The sequence below is a fragment of the Festucalex cinctus genome, chromosome 1 (genome assembly GCF_051991245.1).
Source record: "Festucalex cinctus isolate MCC-2025b chromosome 1, RoL_Fcin_1.0, whole genome shotgun sequence".
NCBI classification, from domain to species: Eukaryota; Metazoa; Chordata; class Actinopteri; order Syngnathiformes; family Syngnathidae; genus Festucalex; species Festucalex cinctus.
In genome coordinates, this window is record NC_135411.1 from 6392018 (window position 1) to 6413167 (window position 21150).

At 36.6% G+C, this 21150-nt stretch overlaps 3 protein-coding genes across 12 annotated transcripts in view; all 3 read right to left on the minus strand.

Moving 5' to 3' along the window:
- Positions 1–668: 668 nt before the first annotated feature.
- mbd3a (methyl-CpG binding domain protein 3a) lies at positions 669–9985 on the minus strand. Of its 3 annotated transcripts, XM_077513205.1 has the most exons (8): positions 9925–9985; positions 9678–9732; positions 7398–7542; positions 6415–6552; positions 4441–4531; positions 4168–4345; positions 1238–1447; positions 669–1073 (listed from the first exon to the last, which is right to left on the minus strand). In XM_077513205.1, the coding sequence occupies exons 2-7, from the start codon at positions 9689–9691 to the stop codon at positions 1243–1245; spliced, it is 771 nt and encodes a 256-aa protein (XP_077369331.1). In that variant the 5' UTR covers positions 9692–9732; positions 9925–9985; the 3' UTR covers positions 669–1073; positions 1238–1242. The 3 variants fall into 3 exon arrangements, with proteins under 3 accessions (XP_077369331.1, XP_077369340.1, XP_077369349.1); XM_077513214.1 differs by having other exon boundaries at positions 669–1447; positions 9843–9931; XM_077513223.1 differs by lacking the exons at positions 9678–9732; positions 9925–9985 and adding an exon at positions 9584–9637 and having other exon boundaries at positions 669–1447.
- A 2199-nt stretch (positions 9986–12184) lies between these two features.
- Positions 12185–14527, minus strand: uqcr11 (ubiquinol-cytochrome c reductase, complex III subunit XI). The gene is made up of 3 exons (XM_077513234.1): positions 14424–14527; positions 13907–14037; positions 12185–12508 (listed from the first exon to the last, which is right to left on the minus strand). Exons 1-2 carry the CDS (start codon positions 14471–14473, stop codon positions 13917–13919), a joined length of 171 nt encoding a protein of 56 aa, XP_077369360.1. The 5' UTR covers positions 14474–14527; the 3' UTR covers positions 12185–12508; positions 13907–13916.
- A 2188-nt stretch (positions 14528–16715) lies between these two features.
- tcf3a (transcription factor 3a) overlaps positions 16716–21150 on the minus strand; it is a 33771-nt gene continuing 29336 nt past the window's right edge. For 2 of the 8 annotated variants that reach the window (XM_077513302.1, XM_077513269.1), the window contains 2 exons: positions 18927–19067; positions 16718–17367 (listed from right to left, as the gene is read on the minus strand). In XM_077513302.1, the coding sequence (XP_077369428.1) occupies positions 18934–19067 (134 nt within the window). In that variant the 3' untranslated portion in view covers positions 16718–17367; positions 18927–18933. Of the gene's footprint in view, positions 17368–18926; positions 19068–19388; positions 19625–21150 lie in introns of all 8 variants that reach the window. The other 6 variants (XM_077513255.1, XM_077513247.1, XM_077513278.1 and 3 more) reach the window with 5 other exon arrangements.

Below are 21150 nucleotides of genomic sequence, written 5' to 3' on the forward strand. Positions count from 1 at the left end.
ATTTCGTTTTGAGTTTTTTTTTTGTTTTGTTTTTAATTTAGTTAGTTTAGTTTTCAGGGTGGTTTGGTTAATTTTTATTGGTTTTAGTTATTTAATAAATGCTTAGTTTTAGTTAGTTTCAGTTTTATTTTGAAAAAAAAGTGTATTACTTGTGCGCAATATTTAAAAAAACAAAACAAAACAAAAAACACCATGAAGGTGTTTTTCTATTGGCTGCTGCTCAATGACGTCACTTCTGTGTGACACATTTCCAATCGTCCTTATTCCGGTTAATATCAAAATAAATCGACTTAAAATCACATTTAAAAATCATCCCCAAAGGCTCATGCATTAAATTAATTACCAAAGACAAACGAAGGACATTTTTGCTATAATTATAGTTTTGTAAAAAAAAAAAAAAGATAGTTTGTTAGTTTCCATGTTTTAAAAAAACATTTTCGTTTTTATCTTATTTCGTTATAACATTTTTTAAATTTTACTTATAGTTTTTTCGTTAGCTTTAGCTAACTAAAATAACCTTGACTAGTGCACAATTTTCCCTCACTAGTAGCATGTCCAGCGCATACTAAAGTATGACCTTAAGTTGGATATTAAAGGGCGACGATGCAAACTCCAGGCTGAGACCGAGATTCAAACCCCCCAACTCCATCAAATCAAACACAGCCACGTCCAAAAAGTTGTGTTTATTTAAACAATATGGATTTCATGTACAGTAGTTAAGTATCAGTGTTTCTTACAGCATATACTCGCCACTTCACCAACATGACCTCAAGTTATCGTGAACCGTAACAAGCCGTCAAACGAGACGGTCTCCTCCCGCCATCGTGCGAGCGAAGACGGCGAGCACGAAGACGCGGCCAAATCTTTCAGAACGCTTCTATGGCGCCGACGTCGCTCGGAGTGACGGTGGGGTTGGGGGGGATACAAAAGAAGGACGCGCGTTTACAGTACAAGTGATCGTTTACATTTCACACAGAGCAGGTTGGTTTGAACTTGTTTCGCAGCCGCCATGAAAACGACACGCAGTGAATATAGTGCGCGGCACCCGACACAGCTGCGGAAACTTAGAGCACCTTTAAAAAAAGAAAAAATGGGGAAAAAAACGTTAATTTTATTTGACGTAGTGACAAAAGAGAGAGAAAAAAATCCCGCCGATTATTGATGACTTCATTGTGGGTAAACGACGTTCAGAAAAATCAGTCAGCACTGGTGGAATGATCACAGCCATTTTGTGTACCTTGGCTATAACTCCTCCTTTTCCACCCGCTCGACCTCCTCCTCCTCCTTCTTCTTCTTCTCCTTCTCCTCATTTTCTTCTTCTTCTTCATCTTCTTGGAGCGTGCCGGGTGGCTGGACCACAGCGGCGTCCTCAACGTGAGCCAACATGTCGGCCATGAGGGCTTCCTCCAGCCGCCTCCTCACGCTCTGCACCAGGTCCTCCTGCTTCCTGAAGCAAAATTTTTAAATTAAAAAAAAATAAATAAATAAAAAAAAATATATTGAATTCACGAGGCTTTCAAACGAGTTCACGTCGTCGCTCGAAATTGCCACAACAAGCTCGTCATTTGCACTCCAATGGGACAAGTTGACATTACTGGATACTCGGGATATAACGATAACAGCAATATCGTGATAGCGCAATATTAAAACAAAATATCGTCGTAATCATGTCACAATATTAAGTCTTTTACTGCCACATGTTATTAAAAAACAAAAAACAGCTTTTTGCAACATGGCCCTGGCTGATCTCTTATACTCTGCTGCCACCTGCTGGCCGATTTCGAGCATTTTAACTCACCTTTCAAGGCAAACAGATTGTGTGCTTTTACTACATTTACATGATTCCACTCTTCCATTGAAAAAAAAAAAGAAGTATGTTTCTACCTTATTCCGTTCTTTAGTAATCACCATTTGAAAAGAGGTCATTTGAGTGACATTGGTTGAAAATTGATTTGGAAAAGCAGTAATAGAAACATCCAAAAAAAACAGAATGAGAATAAACTCGTGTAACTACTGCAAGTGGAGACAAGTCGGACGTCACGAGAAGTCTTTTAAGGGGGCGTGGCCTAGTGCCTAGTGAGTGACATCGTAAAATAGTCCTAACGCAGTCTGCTATGAATTCTGCTATTTTTATTTTTGGTCATTTCAGGTTTACTGTTATGTTTTATCGTTAATGTTGAATTGTGACAAAAAGTCAACCAAGTCGGTTAAGACCACTTTAAAAATCGGTCACCTAAAATGTTCCGACTCGAAACTCCGCCGGAACCATGTTTGGGCCGTCCACGTTTTGAATGTTAGTGCACCATCTAGTGGCCAAATAGCAGATGTTATTTGTCTGCGTTTAAAAACGCTCACTGACAGTTGTTTTTATCACAATACTGCACATTGAACTGCATTAAAAAAAGAAGACAGGAAAGGACGTCCTGAAAAAGCACTTTTGGCTGTAATTATTCCAAAATATCACCTGCCACTCAGTTTTAGGTGTTCATCACTTTAACCAGTAGAGGGCAGTCATGCACTAAACACGCCCAGAAGACGAAAGGAACAGGAAGTTATTGACCTCATGTAGCTAACAGCTAGCTCTACTTTTGTTTAATCATGAAATAATGTTGAATAATGTTGAAGCGTCGTCTGCAAGTGACTTTTAAGACACGATTACGTGTAATTTTGTTACAATGATGTATGTGTGAACTAAATGGTAGTTTTGTTGAATCGCTTGCGCGCTAACGCTAATCGCGATTGCTAACCGTTTAGTAGGGGTGTGAATTGCCTCGTACCTGACGATTCGATTCGTATCACGATTCACAGGTCACGATTCGATTCGATACCGATTAATCCCGATACGAATTTATAAGTCGATTGTTGCGATTTTTTTTCATTCAAATTTAGAAAATACTAATCAGTAAGCTTGTAGAGTGTAAGATTTATATGAAAATGTATTATTTATTTATCTGAAATTTCAGTCTTATAGAGGTTGTAATCTGTTTCATGTTTGAACAGCATTAAAATAAAATATTAAGGCTTAATGTTCCGTTCATATAACATTCTTCCATGCTCAAGGTGTGAATCCTTTTAAAAAAAAAAAAAAAAAAAAAAAAAAAAAAATCGATTCTGCCGATTATTGAATCGATTCGAGAATCGCGCGATGTAGTATCGCGATATATCGGCATATCGATTTTTTTTTAACACCCCTACCGTTTAGCATAGGCGATTTTGTTGGTGTTTAGAAGAGAAATTATGAGTACTTCTGTCCACTAGTGTTAATTTTATCAGCCATTTTTAAATTTAGTCTCAGTTTTAGTCTCATTTCAATCACGCTTGTTAGTTTTTATTCATAGTTATTCAACCTCATCACGTTTTTATTTCGTCCATTTTTAGTCGACTAAGTCTAGCATTTTAGTTCTTAAGAAAACATTTTATTAATCTAGATTTAGTCAACAAAAACTGTCAACATTTTAGTCTCATTTTTGTCAGGACAATCCAAATTTAACCTCAGTATTTATTTATTTTTTTTGGTCAGTAGATTATGTTGAATATTTCGGATCTAAAACTATTTCACATCAAATTTTCTCTCATCTTTTTTTATGAAAAACAACTCAACGCACAATTACAGTATCTCAACAAGTGGCTACTATGGCACCACGCTATAAGCAAGTAAATTAGCTAGCATTAGCTCGTGGTCAGATTAACATTATTGTTGGAACATTATGACTATTTTTTATGTTATTTTTTTTACATTTTTTAACCGATCACCGTGAATCCACCTCCTGTCTGTCCCATGCGTTTCTGCATGTTGCACTCTCTAGCTGCAGATTTGAAAACTGTGGGTGTGTCACATGACAGATTAGCAGAGACAAGATTCTACAAAAATCACATTTTTTGTTCCTGACCTAAAATGTCCATAAACTTAAGTCCATTTTTGGACATTTTTGTCTCGTCTTCATTAGCCGACGAAAACGCATACTGATTTAGTCCCAGTTATTGTTGATTAATGAGGGATTTAGTCCAGTCTAATCTAGTTTTAATCCGGTGGAAAATGTGTGTTGACAAAATTAATTATTTTTGTTGAGTTTTTGTTGACGAAATTAACACTAGTGTGAGACTAATTCTAATGATGAATATTGTTTCCAGCAGCATTTTTTTTTTTTTTTTTTAAACCAGACCCACCGAATATCTTCATCCGTCACCACGAACGCCTTGCAGAGAGGCTGCGCCGTGTTGAGCCACACTCCCGGGTTCTTCTCCACGGCCGCCGTCAGCTGGCCCGTGACGGGGGCGGGGCTTGTGTGGAGGGCGCTGGCGATGGCGGACAGCAGCGTTTTGTCAGAACTGGCGGGCCCCACGCCTGAGCACGGGGAAAAAAGAAAAAAGAAAAAAAAGATGGTTAGAAAGGCGTCACTCGAAAACACACGAGCGGCGTCGTTTTTCGACCGGCGTCACCTTGGAGGCCTTTGGGGAGGTCCATGGTCTTCACCAGCTCGTCTGCGATGTCAAAGGCGCTTAACCCGCTCAGCTTCCTCTCCCAGAACAACTGGGGGGGAAAAAAATAAAAAAATCGCAGCTTAATATGTGAAAATCCGCAATATAGAGGGAGCATATCTCTCGCTCTTTAATTTTTTAAAAATTGTTTTACCCCTCCCATATGCTTTAAACACAAACTTCTCCCGTTGTTCTCATTTGCTGTCAAAAAATGAGAAATTATCATCAAACAAAAGAGACTAAAAAATCTACATTTACCCATTAGCCCATATCGATTCTAATTTCCTCAATCAATTTGATTTCAATTCACGAGAGTTTAGTTCGAGTTGATTTAAAAAAAAAGAAGAAAAAAAAAGATTCAATTCCTTTCAATTCAATATTAATTACTGATGGAACATCAATTCTTCTTAAATATCAAGGACATGGTAAAAACTCCACAAAACATGAAATTCCAAATTAAATTTTGCAGCGGCCATTACTGTTTAAATGATTTAGTTTATTAATGAAAGTGACATTTTATAATCACTTAAGTGTTACACAAAAATTGACATCAGCAAGGATGAGACCATAATTCTAATTTAATATTGTAAGCAAATTAAAAATATTCTGGATTGTCTGAAAGTGCAATAAAACAGGTCTTTCATAAATGTAAGAAAATACAAATGTCAAGATAACCGTAAAATACAAAAAATAAAAAATAAATAAAAATGAATCGATATTAGGCTTGAAAATCAAAATAATTTTTATATTGATGATTCTTTTTTTTTTTTGTAAATAAAACCCAGCCCCAATGCAAGCACCAATGTCACCAATATGGAAACAAGAGTTGCAAGCTATTTTTAGAACAGTCCCGCAGGCTAATCAATGTGGTCCTTGGGGGCAAGCTGGTGCTCAAATGGACCATTGTGGTGACTCCTGCAGTGGATGGTTTGAAACCTTGAAACAAGTGCTACTTCAACCTAAAATTAAAATCTGGCGAAAATGAAGTCAAGTGTGATCAAGTTGAATTTTTTTTCCCCCACAGGAACAACAACAATAATATATGGGATAAATTGTACTTGGGATTTTACAGCAACAAAAGCAGCTGAATATTACCTTTTTAAAATGTATCAAATAGTGTAAAATGGACAATTTAGAGAAGACGAGAGGAAAGCTTGTAGCTATGGAGGACCAAAACTGCCAAAATTAAAAAATACATGACTGACTGACTGACTGAATAAATAAATAAAAGACAAAAAAAATGAAAATAAAAATGGATATAAAAAAATATATCATTTGAAAATTATATAAAAAAATATATAAATGAAAATAAAAAGAACAAAAAATATATTTATGCATAAATAAGTAAATGATTTGTTTTTAATTTTTGTTTATAATTTTTGATTTTTTTTTTTCCAGTTTATATTTCCACTATTAGTCATTTATTTATTTATTTATTTAGTCATTTAGTTAGTTATTTAGCCATTTATTCATTTAAATAAAGATGACTTGACTTGACCAATGACAGGCAGTTTGCAACCGAAGACACGGTTAGGACCGCCCCCTCATTTGACATTGCTTTGACTTGGTTGTACGGACCAAAACTGCCAAAATTAAAAATAAATAAATGACTAAATAAAAAAATAAATGACTAAAAGTAAAAAAATACAAATGGATATAAAAAAAATATAATTCAAAAATTAAGTACAAATGTATTTATTTATGTATATATATATATATATATATTGTTTTTTTTTCTTTCCATTTATATTTATTATTTTTGGGGATATAATTTTCCAATTATATATTTTTAATATCCATTTTTATTTTCACTTTTAGTCATGTATTTATTTTGAATTTTGTCCATTTTTGCTCCTCCAGCATCATGCATATGTAGCATGTCATGACCTTGATGAGAACTAATAAAAGATGAAGAGAGCGTCGTGCCTGGCTCACCTGTTTTGGTTGGTCCACGGCCCTCTGTGGGTCCGTTTTCACCTTGTTGCTCGGGTGATTTGTTACTTTGGTCACCGGCTGCTTGAAGATGGAGGCCGTCTGGCGAACGGGCAGTGTTGTGTTCAAGTCTGGCTTGGCCTTTTTCAAAGCGGACACATGACAAACACTTCAGGACTGAGACAATTACTAAAAATACAAAAATTAAAATCTGGGGAACACCATTTGCCTTTCGTTTACCTTATTTGGATGGAAATTTGTTGCAACATTTTTTCTCGCTTTGCTAAAGATGATGGCAACTTGTTTATTAACATGTTTTTTTGTGTGTTATCCCCCCCTGGTTGTATTCACTAAGAAAATGAAAAACATCACTAAAAATATTTTCATAAAAAAATAAAAAATAAAAATCTGACCCGGCCCGCGGGCCTTATGTTTGACACCGCTGTACTAGCCACTCATCCACCATGCCACCCTTGCTCTTTATATTTCCATTTACATTTATTTTTAATTTTTAAAAAAATATAATTTGCGAATTATATTTTTTAGATCCATTTTTATTTTCACTTTTAGTCTTTTTTTTGTGCTCTTTTTATTTCCATTTATATTTTTTAATATAATTTTCAAATTATATATATATTTTTTTACATCTATTTTTATTTTCACTTTTAGCCATTTATTTATTTATTTAGTCATTTATTTATTTATTTATTTAGTCATTTATTTATTTTGAATTTTGGCAGTTTGGTCCCCCAATCGTCACTCACCCCAGGCCTACTTTTTAAATACATGCACGTTTCTGCACCTAGTGATGCAAAAACCTTTTTTTTTTTTTTTTTTTAAATCAGATTACTCAACTGGTCGAATACTCGATTCCAAAAAACGTGGACCACTCTTGAAGACACCGTTTTGTACAAGATTGTAAAATCACTTCTGACAAAAAATAAAAATAAAAAATAAAAAAAATCTTCTAAATGTTGGATTCTCACCCTGATTAGATGGTTGTGTCCACTTCGCTGGACCTTGGTAAGGAGCAAATGTGCGGCACGAGACTGGCTGGCCTCCTCCATGTGAAAGTTGTTGGCCGGCGCACGCGCCGTCTGTGGCTTTGCGAGGACGCGCCTGACTGGCACACTGGAGAGGAAACGCGCACATACATATTAGACTTGATTATACGCATGAAAATGACCTCAGGTTGAAGCGGCCACTCCGACCTGACTCAGCATTTTGACAGGCTGTCATCGTGACACTTTGACGTTTTCATTATTTGACTCTTCTTTGAAGGTGCGCCAAATGTAGAAGACATTTCTTATTATCACTTTACATTGTCTGAGAGTTTTCACTGAGTGGAGCGAGTGAGCAGAACTTGCATCTTGTGCAATTAACCATGCAAGTTTGGTCGAGTAGAAAACTACTTTGATTTTTATTTTTTTTTTAATGGGGGCTTGGTTATGGCCAGTCGTAACCATTAGAGCTACTATATTATAAATATCAAACGCAATAATATTTTGCCTTGAAAATAAATTAATTTTTTAGATTTTTTTTTGTTTTTTTTTGTTACGTCACAGAAAATCAAAACAGTTATACTCCGCCAGTATTTCTGCAAATTGATGAATTCCCAAGTGGCAAACTTCCACTGCATTTACACGTGCTTGTGTATTATTTCCTTATATTCATACTTTTCTTCTGTCTGTGTTTTTCAAGCGCTTTATAAACAAAGATTATTATCACTTAGGGCTGGGTATCAAATCTAATTTCCTCAATCGATTCGATTTACATTTTCGATCCGCTACCATTCAATCGATATTGATTGATTATGGAACATCAATTCTTCTTAAAGCTCAAGGGTATGATTATTAAAAACTCCACGAGCAAAATCCATATTAAATTTTGTGGAGGCAGTAACTGGTTAAATAATTCAATAATTGTAAACAAAGATTCTAAATGGCCTTAAAGTGCAATAAGTCAAGTCTTTCATTAATTGTAAGAAAATACTTTTAAATTCATGTGAACAAAAATAGTCAAGAAAACAGTACGATACAAACAAATAGGTTTTGAAATTCTATTTTCTTATGAATTTATGGGAAAAAAAAAGATTAAAATTAGGGCTGCATGATATTGGAAAATCATGCGACATGTGATTAGGTTGCTGAATATTGCGATATCGATATTATTGTGATATTTAACGTGCATCTAAAGAAATTACATTTTTATTATCTAATGAAAGAATTACATTTTTTTCATGCCGCAAAAATAAGCAAACTGAATATAATCTATTGGATGGTGGAACACAGTTTAGTTAGCGGCTGACTGGTCACATTCAGATAAAAGCATAAAATTTCATATGAAATTTATTGCATGTCTTTACAATATGCATATTGCACGAGCCAATATCGCAATATTGATATTTTTTCTATATATATTATGCAGCCCTAATTAAAATAGTCGATTATTGGTTCGATATCAATTACTCGTTTTTGTTTTGTTTTTAAACCTACCATTGTGGGCAGCAACATTAGCTGCCTGTGGCTTTTTTTTTTCCACCTTCGCAGTACAACGACAGGTGAGTGAAGAAGTCAATCAAACAAGGCCACGCCCACACACTCATGTTCATCAAGTCAAAGCAGAGCAATGGCTGCTCATGTTGAGCACATTGATTTTGGGGGGGGCTGCTACATGTTGCTAGGACGACAAAACCACGATCGTTGTTCCAGCTACGATTATACCACAACACGTGCTTATTTATGTAATCCCAGTGTTGTTTTGCGCACGTCTACATAAAACAAGCGCACGGATGCATTGCATACACATAACTCGACCCATAGCACACAAAAGTGAGCCAGTGAGATTTACGGTCGTTCCAGGAACAAATATCGACGCGTAGTCACAATTAAACGGTGTAAAAAAAAAAAAAAGAGAGAGAGAGAGATTAGAGACTCGTGTGAGAGTTTTGTTCCAAGGAGCCGACGTCGCTCAGGTCAAGCGTGTGTAAACAATGAAACTTAGCTAGCTAATTTAAGCTAGCGCGGACGACAGACCGCCCCGAGTACTGTACGACGAAATATTCAGCAAAGTCATGTTATTGTGCATAACAAAGCTACAAACAAGCATTTGGTTATATCCAACTCTGGAGTTGGTAGAGCATTTGTTCGGTTTTCGAGACGCGTGTACGTACTCGCACGCCATTTCCTGCTGCACAAACTTTCATTGAAGGGGGAAAAAAAAAAAAAAAACTCCCTCCAGTGTCGTGACGTCCAACTCCTACTTACCTTTTGCGTTCCATACTCCCAAACGTCCCCGCTCGGCGTGCAGCGTTGGTCGGCTCTTGAAAAAAAAAAAAAAGTGGCAAATGTCAACTAGCAGCTATGCTAACGGCGCTGTCATGAATTTGCACGGTGAGATTTGTTTATCGATCATCATTCCTCAGGCAGGACCTTTCCACCACGCCAAGATCACTCCGCCCACCACATCACCTCGCTCGATTGTACTGTAAAAAAATCCATCCGCGGCACTCACTTGAACTAGTGCGGAAGTGACGATGGTGAAAAGTAAGGGTGCGCAAAACGAAGCCCGGGGACTCCAAGGATCCACGAGTCGTAGCTTGGGGGTCCGCGTGTTGAAATAATTGTGTTATTAAAAAAAAAAAAGTACTGTTATGTTTTGGAAATTTTACAAGTGCCACCATCATGTTCAACTTTCAATTAAGATGTGTTGCTCATAAAAGTTCAATCAAAAATTTGACCCGAATACATGTTTATAATAAAACATTCATGATTAAACACAAATGCATCTTTTCCAATTTGTTTTTCTTGAAAATATGACCTTTTATTTAATTTTTGTCTGACAAAAAAAAAAAAAAAGTTATGTTATCGTAACATTACGAGGCGACTTTTTAATTCCTACAGCATGTGGAGGGAATGTTTAAAAGGGATATCTTACTTATTTAGCCATTTTTGGCAGTCAAACAATATTTTGCCTATAATAAATTTGATATTTTCATTATTTTTTACAATTAGTACCTTTAAAAACACATTTTGCAACTTTCTGTCGACTGAAAATGACATCACAAGGGCTCAGGTAACCAATCAGCTCTCCTGTTTTCTAGGCTTGGTCACGTGACATTCACAAGCTGAGCTGTGATTGGTTACCTGAGCCCTTGTGATGTCATTTTCAGTTGACAGAAAGTTGCAAAATTTGTTTTTAAAAGGTATTAATTGTATGTGAAAAATAATGAAAGTAATTAATTATAGATAAAATATTAACTTTTTTTTGTTATAATGGGCTAAATAAGTGAAGTATCACTTTAATTGGGATGAGGTTTATGGGAAAAGAAAAAAGTTGCCTTGGGCCCAAAAGTTAAAGAAGCTAAAATAATTTTCAAACACATTCTAAAAAAAAAAAAAAAAAAAAAAAAAAAAAAAAAAGCATGGCCTAAACATCACAATTAACAAGACTAAGTGCAATTTCTGGAGAAATTGTGTGGGAATGCTGAAAACTGAATGCTAATAAAGTAAATTGAAAGACAATTTATGTGAAAATGAGTTTTTAAAAAAAGTTTTTATTGAAGTTGAAAGATAAATGAATAAAAGGAAAACTTGAACTGCAATTCAGTCTAAGATGGGATTTAATCATTTCAGAGAAATTCTAATCCATTTTCTGATACGATAGTCAGTTGGTACCAAACCATCAAATGTACTGGTACTAAAAAAACGGGGTTTGAACCCAGGTACTCCATCGGGGAAGCAGTTGCTCTAATGACTGCGCTAAACTTGCCTTGTTCAAATTGTATTTTAAAAAATAGCCATCTGCTGAAAACCATCGTGCATTTAATCATTTCAGTAGCCATCTGACATATTTGGGGGAGGGGGGGGATTCGAACCCGGGACCTCCCGGTTAGTGGACAGCACACTTAACCAAGTGCGCCACTGAGCAGTATCAGAGAGCTCGCTAGTAATGATGATCAGTTGTATGTAGGGGTGTGAATTGCCTCGTACCTGACGATTCGATTCGTATCACGATTCACAGGTCACGATTCGATACCGATTAATCCCGATACGAATTTATAAGTCGATTGTTGCGATTTTTTTTCATTCAAATTTAGAAAATACTAATCAGTAAGCTTGTAGAGTGTAAGATTTATATGAAAATATATTTATTTATCTGAAATTTCAGTCTTATAGAGGTTGTAATCTGTTTCATGTTTAAACAGCATTAAAATAAAATATTAAGGCTTAATGTTCCGTTCATATAACATTCTTCCATGCTTAAGGTGTGAATCCTAAAAAAAAAAAAAATAAATAAAAAAATCGATTTTGCCTATTATTGAATCGATTCGAGAATCGCGCGATGTAGTATCGCGATATATCGCCGAATCGATTTTTTTTAACACCCCTAGTTGTATGTATGGAAAGTGGGACTAAGAAAAAGTTCAATGTCAGCCCCATTGAAAATGAATGGGGAAAAGTTGATCGTTAATGTTAAAATTGTGCGAGTACTGTAAGTAATGGGAATTTTTTTAAAGCAAGTTGAAATTTGAATGCTGTAAATCGGAAGTATAATGTAGGAGTTGTTTCTTCTGAAAAAAAAAAAAAAAAAAAAAAAGTGAGGGTAAAAATCAAATAAAAATCCGAATAACATATGTAGGATGCTTTCAGTATTCCCACAATGATGAAGCTGCAAAAATTCAAGATGGAAACATGATCCACATTTCATCACTCATGCCGAATATCAACTTGAATTCAATACACAATAGTAACTGAAGTACGTCAAATCAACATCAAATATTTAACATTTGTTTTATTTGCTTGAAGGGCAGCTCAACATTTGTGGACAATTGACGATTAAAATAAATAGCGGACCCCAAAAGTAGATGTGGTAAAGAAACAAAAGTTCATATTCCTTCCACTCAAGTTTTTCCAGGTTGAGGCGGACTTGCTGAACTCCAACTGCATCACAGCCAATGATGATGATGATGATGATGATGATGATGATGACTGTAGTGGTGATGAAGATGTTTTGGTGCACAGGCTGTGGTGTGGCGTACATGCAAAACATCCCTTGTAGCAGTCCTTGTTCAAAATCTGTTGACTCCGTCAACAAACTGTCAAGAAACAAAAAGATCACAAGAAGCGGGTCAATAAGATTTGGTTATTTGGGGAAAGGACACATCATTATACAACATTTGCCTTATGGCAGCCATCTTATATCACTGTCAGCTCATTTCATGAAACACTAACTAACTAATGTAGAGGGGGGAAAAAAAAGACATAATACCACTAAGCGGTTAAAACCACAGTTTTTTGTCTGTTTTTATCAAGTGACCTAAAAAGGCTGCAAAGTGACCATTTAAAATTCATGCTTTTTGTGCTCATAGTTTATTCATGTGATAACAATCATGAATTGTATGAATTGGTCTTTTATGCATACCAGTAAACAGTGATGCACAATTTTCACTCTTGTATTAAAAAAAATTAAAAATAAATAATAATAATATATCAAGTGTGCATTCAAATCTATAAACAAGTAATAAAACATTTCGTACTGGCCAATTCATTTTCCAAAAGGGCCACATGAGAAATTAGAATGTATCAAATTACAGTACATGGATTGAACTCATGGAATTTTTATTATCATTAGAACATACACATTTGAAACTAAGTTATAAGTGGCCATTAAAATCACGTTACCATGGTGATGCCTTGACATGAGTGCTGTCACTCTCGAATATTTTTAGAATCGATTAATCTGTTGATTATTCAATCGATTAATCGGATTCATTTTAATGATGTAGTGCTACGTTACCTGTTCGGCCCATGTTTTCCAAAGTAAAAACATGTTTTCAAATGTCTTATTTTGATTAAACACGGTAATCAGGTTTTGTTTTTTTTCTCATGAAGGACTTCAGAAATCAGTGATCAATTACTGTTGATATGCTGAAATCAGAGGATTTGAACAAATTTAAATTAAAAAAAAAATGGCTCCAATTGATTACTCTCTTGTTAAAATAGTTGTCGATTTATTTGGTCATCAATTACTTGACGATCGATTCATTTTGACAGCTCTAAGTTGAAAAACAAGTTTAATTTGTACCGTTGCCACACTTTTAAAACTCAAAACACTTTCATCAACTTTACTAATTCACATGATTGAAAATGCCATTAATACATTATTATTGGCCAAATTGCTGTTCATTATGAAGTGTGTCGAATTAAATTCACTGCCATCACAGTGATCGTATTGTATCGCAAATTTGCACTTACAAGTCTAAGAAAAAAACAAAAACAAACTCATTCTAATGACTCGTATTTTGAAAAAGCACCAAGTTGGGTCACTCATCGGAAGGGGTTCGGGTTCGGGTTCTTATCTGTAATGCCGATTTTGCTGCAGACAGTCGAGTGGTACAAGTAGTAAAGTACAAATAAAATCAAACTGATAAGATATCTCGCTAGCTAGATCATTCCAACATAACAAGCAGGTGTTGATCATTTTCCGTGCTCACCCGATTGCCACTATTGGTCCTTCTTGAACTTGCCGCTGATGTAGGGAACGTAGTCCAAAACGAGTCGCCAATCTGTGAAGTGGACCACAGCTACGCCACCCACTGTGCCCCAAACTGCCAGTGTTGGGATCCTGTGAAGAAAAACACTCAACTCATTTACCAAGTTATACCTCCGGAAGTAGTGTCAATAAGTACTAAAACCCAAATTGCGTGCTTGAGTAGCCTGCACAAGTTGTTTACATAATGAAAAGATCATGCGAAATGCTCCAAAACGTATAATCACTTGATGACCTTATCAATAACCTTGACATTACAACATAATAACACATACAACCATCTTACGAAAAGTACACCAATATATTTTCAATATATCCTTTTTAAATAGAAATCTGACGTCAATGACCTCAGCTAGGCTGAATGCTAACTGCTAGCTGACCAGTTAAGTTACTTCCGTCCGTGAAACGCTCACCTCATTTTTTCCCGCCATGAAAACAAAGTTTACAAACCAGAACCTTACCACGACTTAGCCATGGACACATATCTCTGTCCGATCACTTTGCTCAACATCGTTCTTGCGTCCTCCTCGTCCTCACGCGACGTGCGGATAGCAGGCAACTTCCGTTTCCGTTTGAGGTTTGCTCACATTTCAAGCAAGGCGACCTCTGCCATCTAGTGGACAAATGGCATTATGGCGGCTGCTTTTTGTTTTGTTTTTTAATTCAGGTTGGAATATATATATATATATATATATATATATATATATATATATATATATATATATATATATATATATATATATATATTTTTTTTTTTATGCAAAAAGACATGTTTATGTTGTGATAGGAATGATTAGACAAGCATAATTTATTTGAAAAAAAAGAAGAAAAAAACTGGAACCATAATAATAATAATAATAATAAAAGTAAAGTATGCATCAGGAAAATCCGTCAGGAAAAGCCTGCTAGAACCACTGAACTCCGGGGTGAATCGGAGGGCACTTTAAATAGTGGAATGTTTGTGCTCAATGCTGGAATACGTTTTTATGCGATTAATCATGGACTCATTTTTTTTTTAATATCACAAATTTGAACAGGGGTGTGTCGACTTTTTATATGCACTGAGTCTGTATGACTGCAATATCATTTTGTAACGCGTTTCATTGGTCAGGTTTAGAAGACAATGAGACGACAGTGAGCTCTGCTATTAAAAATGGCACATTTATTACTACATTACTGTTATATACACAACAGCTGTCAATATCTACTTTATATATAAAAATAGGAAAGTGGAGGCACTTTGAGGACAAAGCCTACATACATATTGCCCTCAAATATTTATGAAGACAGAAAGAGCTGTAGCAAGTCATTTGTTGAGGATGACAAAGTTTTCAAATAAACAATATTGTTGTTTTTTTTCATACTTGTAGAAAAATGCTTTACATAAAACAAGTCCTTTTTTTTTTTTTTTTTGCATTATCAGAACAATTCTTTTTTCGATGAAAATAAACTCACGGGTTATTCCATAGAGCATAATCTTCAAATGACACAAAGGTAAAATCATATTTCAAATAGAATCGATCCACAAATGAAAGGTTGGAGTAGGATTCGGTGTCAAAAGTTGTCGCGTCAATAAATTCTGGTTGATGTTCTTGGACTCCTGCGGCAAATCAACGTTTCATAGCCATATACTGTATATAATTATGCAACAGATGTAACAGAAGTGTTTCAGGCACTGGTGAGTAACCGACCGTCATCCAAACTCCCAAAGTCAAGAAAATGACTTAAGGCCAAACTTTGTGCATTTGTTTTGAGGAATTCTCTTATAATAACGTCCAAAAGGAAAAGGTAAATTGTGGCGCCAACTTGTTTCACTTTCAACTCAACTGGCGTAAACAAAGAAACCCAAATTAAAAATGGCGGCTTTGCCCACAAACAAACAAACAAAAAAAAAGAATATATAATAATGATCACAACATGTGACAATACAAGCCAGAATTTGTCATTTCTAACATTTCCAAGCACCTGGCACAACACAAAACAGCTCACTTTGTTCCCGCAATCAAAAAACAAAAACAAAACAATGTAAACAAAGAAAGAGCATTCCAAATGAAACAAAACAAACTAACTCTTAACTATTTTACAAAGAAAAAAAACAAAAAACAATTCTACAAAAGGAAGATCCTTACAAAGAGGATTTGCAGTTGTTCAAAATGGAAATATAATAATAATAATAAAAAAAAAATCAACCAATGGCAATCGAGTAAATTAATAGTCAAGAAACAGCTTACAACTCACCGTCCCTTTTAATACTCGATTATAACCACCGACCTTTGTGAGATTGACTCATTGGAAGTTGTCAACGACCTCGCAGTGACATGTGACCTGATTGGTCCAATCACGGAGGACAGCTGGAGAGTCTCCAAAGCTGGCAACAAAATGGACCCTAAGTAACCATTTATCTGCTCTACGTGCTCCATCCATAGTAAAAAAAAAAAAAAAAAAAAGATTTTATTTCTGGTGTGATGGCAATTTAAAAGGGATACTTAACCCACTGAACAATTTTGCAGTGAAAAGTTCCTATTTTGTCCACAATGAATTTGATAACTTCATTATTTTTCATGTACAGTTAATACCTTTAAAAAGTAATTTTTTTCTACTTGCTGTCGACTGATGATGACATCACCTGTGCTGAGGAAGTAGGTAACAGCCAATCACGGCTCACCTGTTTTCTGAGTTTTGGTCAGCAAACTGAGCCATGATTGGTCGCTACCTACTTCCTCAGCACAGGTGATGTCATCATCAGTCGACAGCAAGTCGAAAAATTACTTTTTAAAGGTATTAATTGTATTATGGAAAATAATGAAGTTACCACATTAATTATAGACAATATATGAACTTTTTAGTGCTGAAAATGGCTCAATGAGTCAAGTATCCCTTGAAAAACATGCCATTTTGCAAAAATAACAAAATTGTCTTGTTGTGACTGGAGCGTCCAAGATGGCTGCTAACTAACACCTGGCGCAAGTGACATGTACAAAGCTGTATTTGTACGGAAGCCCCGCCCACACACGGAGACTCTCTGAGGCAGTCTGTCATGTGTGGGGATCCGCCATTTGCCGGGATGGAGAAACCAGCCGGATCAAAAAAAAAAGAAAAAAAAAGTGGAATGCCACTTATTATATAACAAGAACACAAAATCCCGTCTTTTGCTCACAGGACAAATGGATTCCAAAAGGACTATTTGATCCAAACAAGTTTGTTCCCAACAGGTAAAGCGAACGACTTACCAAAACTTGATCATAAGAAACGTCCCCACCCACCTCAGTCAAATCATGTCAATATCAATACACGGTGTGCTTGTTTTGTCGCTGTGGCCCCCCTTTTTTTGACGTTGACGACCAAAAACCTGCACGGGCGGTGCGTTAAGGCCACGTTGTTCAAACAGATTCGAGTTAACGGGAGCTGGAAGGAAGAAAAAAAAAAAAAGATGGTGAAAATACGTTGGGTAAATCTGCACAAACATAATATAAGAATAATAATACAGTGGTACTCTGACTTATGAGTTGAATTTGTTTCATGAGCTCGTTTGCTCACATATGAAATCCCAATTCGCCATTTTCTCCATTGAAATGAATTCATATGACATTCATGTGTTCTATCTCCCCTAAAGCACTCCAATTTCTCTGTTAACTGTTTTTAATAATAATGAAAAAATAGGGCTCTATTGTCAAATATAAATACACAAAATAAAGCATTTTTGTTCAGTTACATGGCCACCATAATACTTTATTTTGTTTTTAATCTAGAGGAGAAAAGATATGCAAAACATGCTTACGTAGAGTTTTCATTATCTATTTTTAGAATTGATTATTTCATTGATTAATGAGAAAAAAATGTTATTTCGCATTAAAGTGCATCACAAAACAATTTTTCAAATTCAACTAACGTTAATATATGACTATTGTAAGGTGGTGCCCTGCGATTGGCTGGCAACCAGTCCAGGGTGTCCCCCGCCTACTGCCCAGAGCCAGCTGAGATAGGCGCCAGCACCCCCCGCGACCCTTGTGAGGAATAAGCGGTCAAGAAAATGGATGGATGGATGGATGGATGTAAGGTGGAAAAGCGCTATATAAATGACGTGACATTAACCATAACACTGTCTTGATATGAAAATTTGCAACCAGGTGCAAATTAGGTGGTCTAAAATTGGCGATATGAATACCAGGGATGTAACGATATCCAAACGTCACGATACGATATTATCACGACATGAAGGTCACAATATGATAATTATCACGATATTGTGGGGAGGTTGTCGATATTTAAAAAAAAGGTCACTATGTTAAAAAAATGAGCTCATACTAAAAAAAAAAATAGTACAATATTGCGCTTTTGTACATAACATCAATGTTATGTTATTATTATTGTTTTATTATTATGTTATTATGTTATGTTGTTAATGCACGCACACATTGAGTTCCTCCACATATTGACTTGCTCCACAGGCATATTACATTCCCCTTCATCTGACAATTAGTGTAGATTTTAAAACATAGAAGGGCCAAAACAGCCGTAATGAAAATTCAATTGCACAAAAAAAAATAAAAAATAGCCACCAGAGGGTGCTAGAACTGCACAAGTGCTATTCAAAGTGACTTTTTTTTCACAAATGTGTGGCATTTAAATATCGTGAACATGACGATGACGACGATATCGCGCTTATCGTTACATCCCTAATGAATACCATAGGTTGCAAATAACTAGCATGCTAGCATGTCTAACATGAGTGGTTTTGTCATGTTACTTCCCAAAACGGAAAAGAGCAGAGAAGTAGCTCCTCGTTTTTTGACAAATAACTACTTTTACTGTTGGACTACATTTTGATTTTATTTAGAAAAATTCTCTTCTTTATTTTCTTTCTATGTTTACTACTGTATGGGGCACATTCATGGGGTGATGATGCCTCGCTGGGGCCCTCGCAAATCAAGGCACCACTGCACTAACTGACCATGAAGGCAAACCTTGGAATTACATATGGCTTATGGGCGGGTTGTGCCCATCACCTCCGAGACCTGCGGCCATCTGCATCTGGGGCTCCACGCCGGACACTTTCTCCTCCTCTCTTCTCTTGAGGCAGGCGGCCTTTGGGTTGAGATTACGCTCTTTACAAAAAGGTACATAAACAGCGATTAGGGCAACTCGCATCAACAATTTGCTTCGGACTTGACACACAAGCGGCGTTGGGGGTGAGGAAAGGTGAAAAGCCAGACAGGAAAACGACAAGTAGGATGAGAAGAAAGCAGGTGTGTATCCTTCCTCATATATTCTCCCTTTCCTCCTCCTCCTCACTTGGTTAATTAATAGAGGCGTGAAAAAAGAGAAAGTGGGTGTTACAACAGAGGCTGAACATGACCTTTAAGAGGAAATGAAGGCTCTCGTACGCCACCAGACTGCCGTCGTCGAGACCGGACCGGCCGACCTACCTCGCACCTGCTTCTCCAGGCCCAGAATGACCTGCACGGCCTGCTGCAAGATGACCAGCTTGGTCTGGGCCTTGTCGCTCTGCAGGTGAACCTGACACATCCGGCCCAGCTCTCTGAAGGCTTCGTTTATGTCGCGCACCCGCACCCGCTCCCGAGCGTTGTTCGCGAAGCGCCGCTCGCGCTCCCGCTGCTCCTTCTCTTCGGCCGTCAGGTTCTCGTCGCTCGCGGCGACAACGCTGCAGGCCGGGGGAGGGGGAATCAAATCAGCCCCCAAAAAATCACGACGTTCGCGGAGGTCGGTTTAAGTCACGCTCCGTTCGAAATGTTCAAAGCTCCTCCCTTGCAGGCGAGACGAAGAAGCATCCCAGTGGAGTGGGCCGGGCCAGAGAGCAGCAGGCGGATGTGTCTTTCTCCTTGTCTCTTACTTTTTACGGGGCACGCCCTGATAAACACCGTATTCTAGGGCCCGACCGATTTTTTTGAGGTCGTTGCCGATTCCGAATATTTGCAGAAAAAAAATGCCGATTATCAATTAATCTGTCGGTTATTTAAAAATATATAATGTTAAAAATGTTGACGCTTGCGTCCTTGAATTTTGAGAAAATAAAATCTTTTAATATTTGAAAGATCAATTTTATAATATAACTTGAAACGACAATTACAAAATAAAAACAATAAGAAAGTGAAAAAAAGAAGAAAATAAACTAAAATAATAGAAACCGAAAAAACAGAACAAATATAGACTGTTCTTGTGCGTTTTGGCCTCTGGGGGCAGTGTGGTGCAGTGCATCCATGACGTACACACTTAAAGTGAGTACAGAAGAAAGTTGCGATTGAATGCTATTAAAATAACTAGTTTTATCTCACACTGGAAAGAATTTGTGCCTCTCATCTGTGGGTATGTGTTCCCACAAGATGTGTGTGGATTTTCGTTATTTGAAGGAAACAATCCAGAAGTCAATGCTAACTTCCTGTTAGCATTTGCTAACTTCCTGTTAGCGCTATGTTAGTGATGTTTTAAAAAGGAAGCATGTTTTGTATTTAAATATAGAGTGGATGTAATTCTTAAGGTTGTGTATTTAGTTTTACACTTAACTCCAACTGCGGTGTCATTAAACAGCTTAAAGGACGCTTAGGGACAACAGAATAACCAGAATAATATACGCTACACACTTGCTAGTTGTTAATGCTACGCAAGCAAAATGGTGCATTCAGGGTACTTTCACAGCGTCGGAAACTTTGGTTTTCTTCGAATATAATCGGTGGCCGATTAAATCGGTCGGGCCCTACCGTATTCCATCAACAAATCCAATTGTGAAGGGTCACTGAGGTCCAGGATGGAAGTTGAGGGGATCTTTCGACTTTCCAGCAGAGGGACAGAAGATATGAGGAGGGTGTGAGAAGTAAAGCTCTCTGCCGACTACAGCACAGAAAAGAAAAGAGAGTGATAAATACATCACAAGTCAATGTATTTATCGCAGAGAGGAGCAGGATAGCTCACGCATGGTTGGCATCTGTAAAAAAAATAAAATAAAAAATAAAAAAAAAGCTGGAAGAGGACTGGTGCGCGGATGGAGGAAGTGAAATCAAACACAAAGCAGCATCATGAGCGCGGTTACGTTGCAAGGACATGCGACACTTGAAGGTCGAGGCCTGTTAATACACATGACAACGTGTGTGCTTTTTACACGTAATGGTTTATCAAAAGCCAGTATGCCAGTTGGAAAAAGCCAAAGTAACAAATGTGTTAATTAGGGATGTA

Coding starts and splice junctions, on each gene's coding strand:
- mbd3a (XM_077513205.1), bottom strand. Junction 6,553..7,397: donor GACACAACCATCTAATCAGG/GTGAGAATCCAA, acceptor GCTTTGAAAAAG/GCCAAGCCAGACTTGAACAC. Junction 4,346..4,440: donor CCTCCCCAAAGGCCTCCAAG/GTGACGCCGGTC, acceptor CCCCGTGCTCAG/GCGTGGGGCCCGCCAGTTCT.
- uqcr11 (XM_077513234.1), bottom strand. CDS start 14,473: ATGTTGAGCAAAGTGATCGGACAGAGATATGTGTCCATGGCTAAGTCG. Junction 14,038..14,423: donor GTGTCCATGGCTAAGTCGTG/GTAAGGTTCTGG, acceptor TTTTCTTCACAG/GATCCCAACACTGGCAGTTT.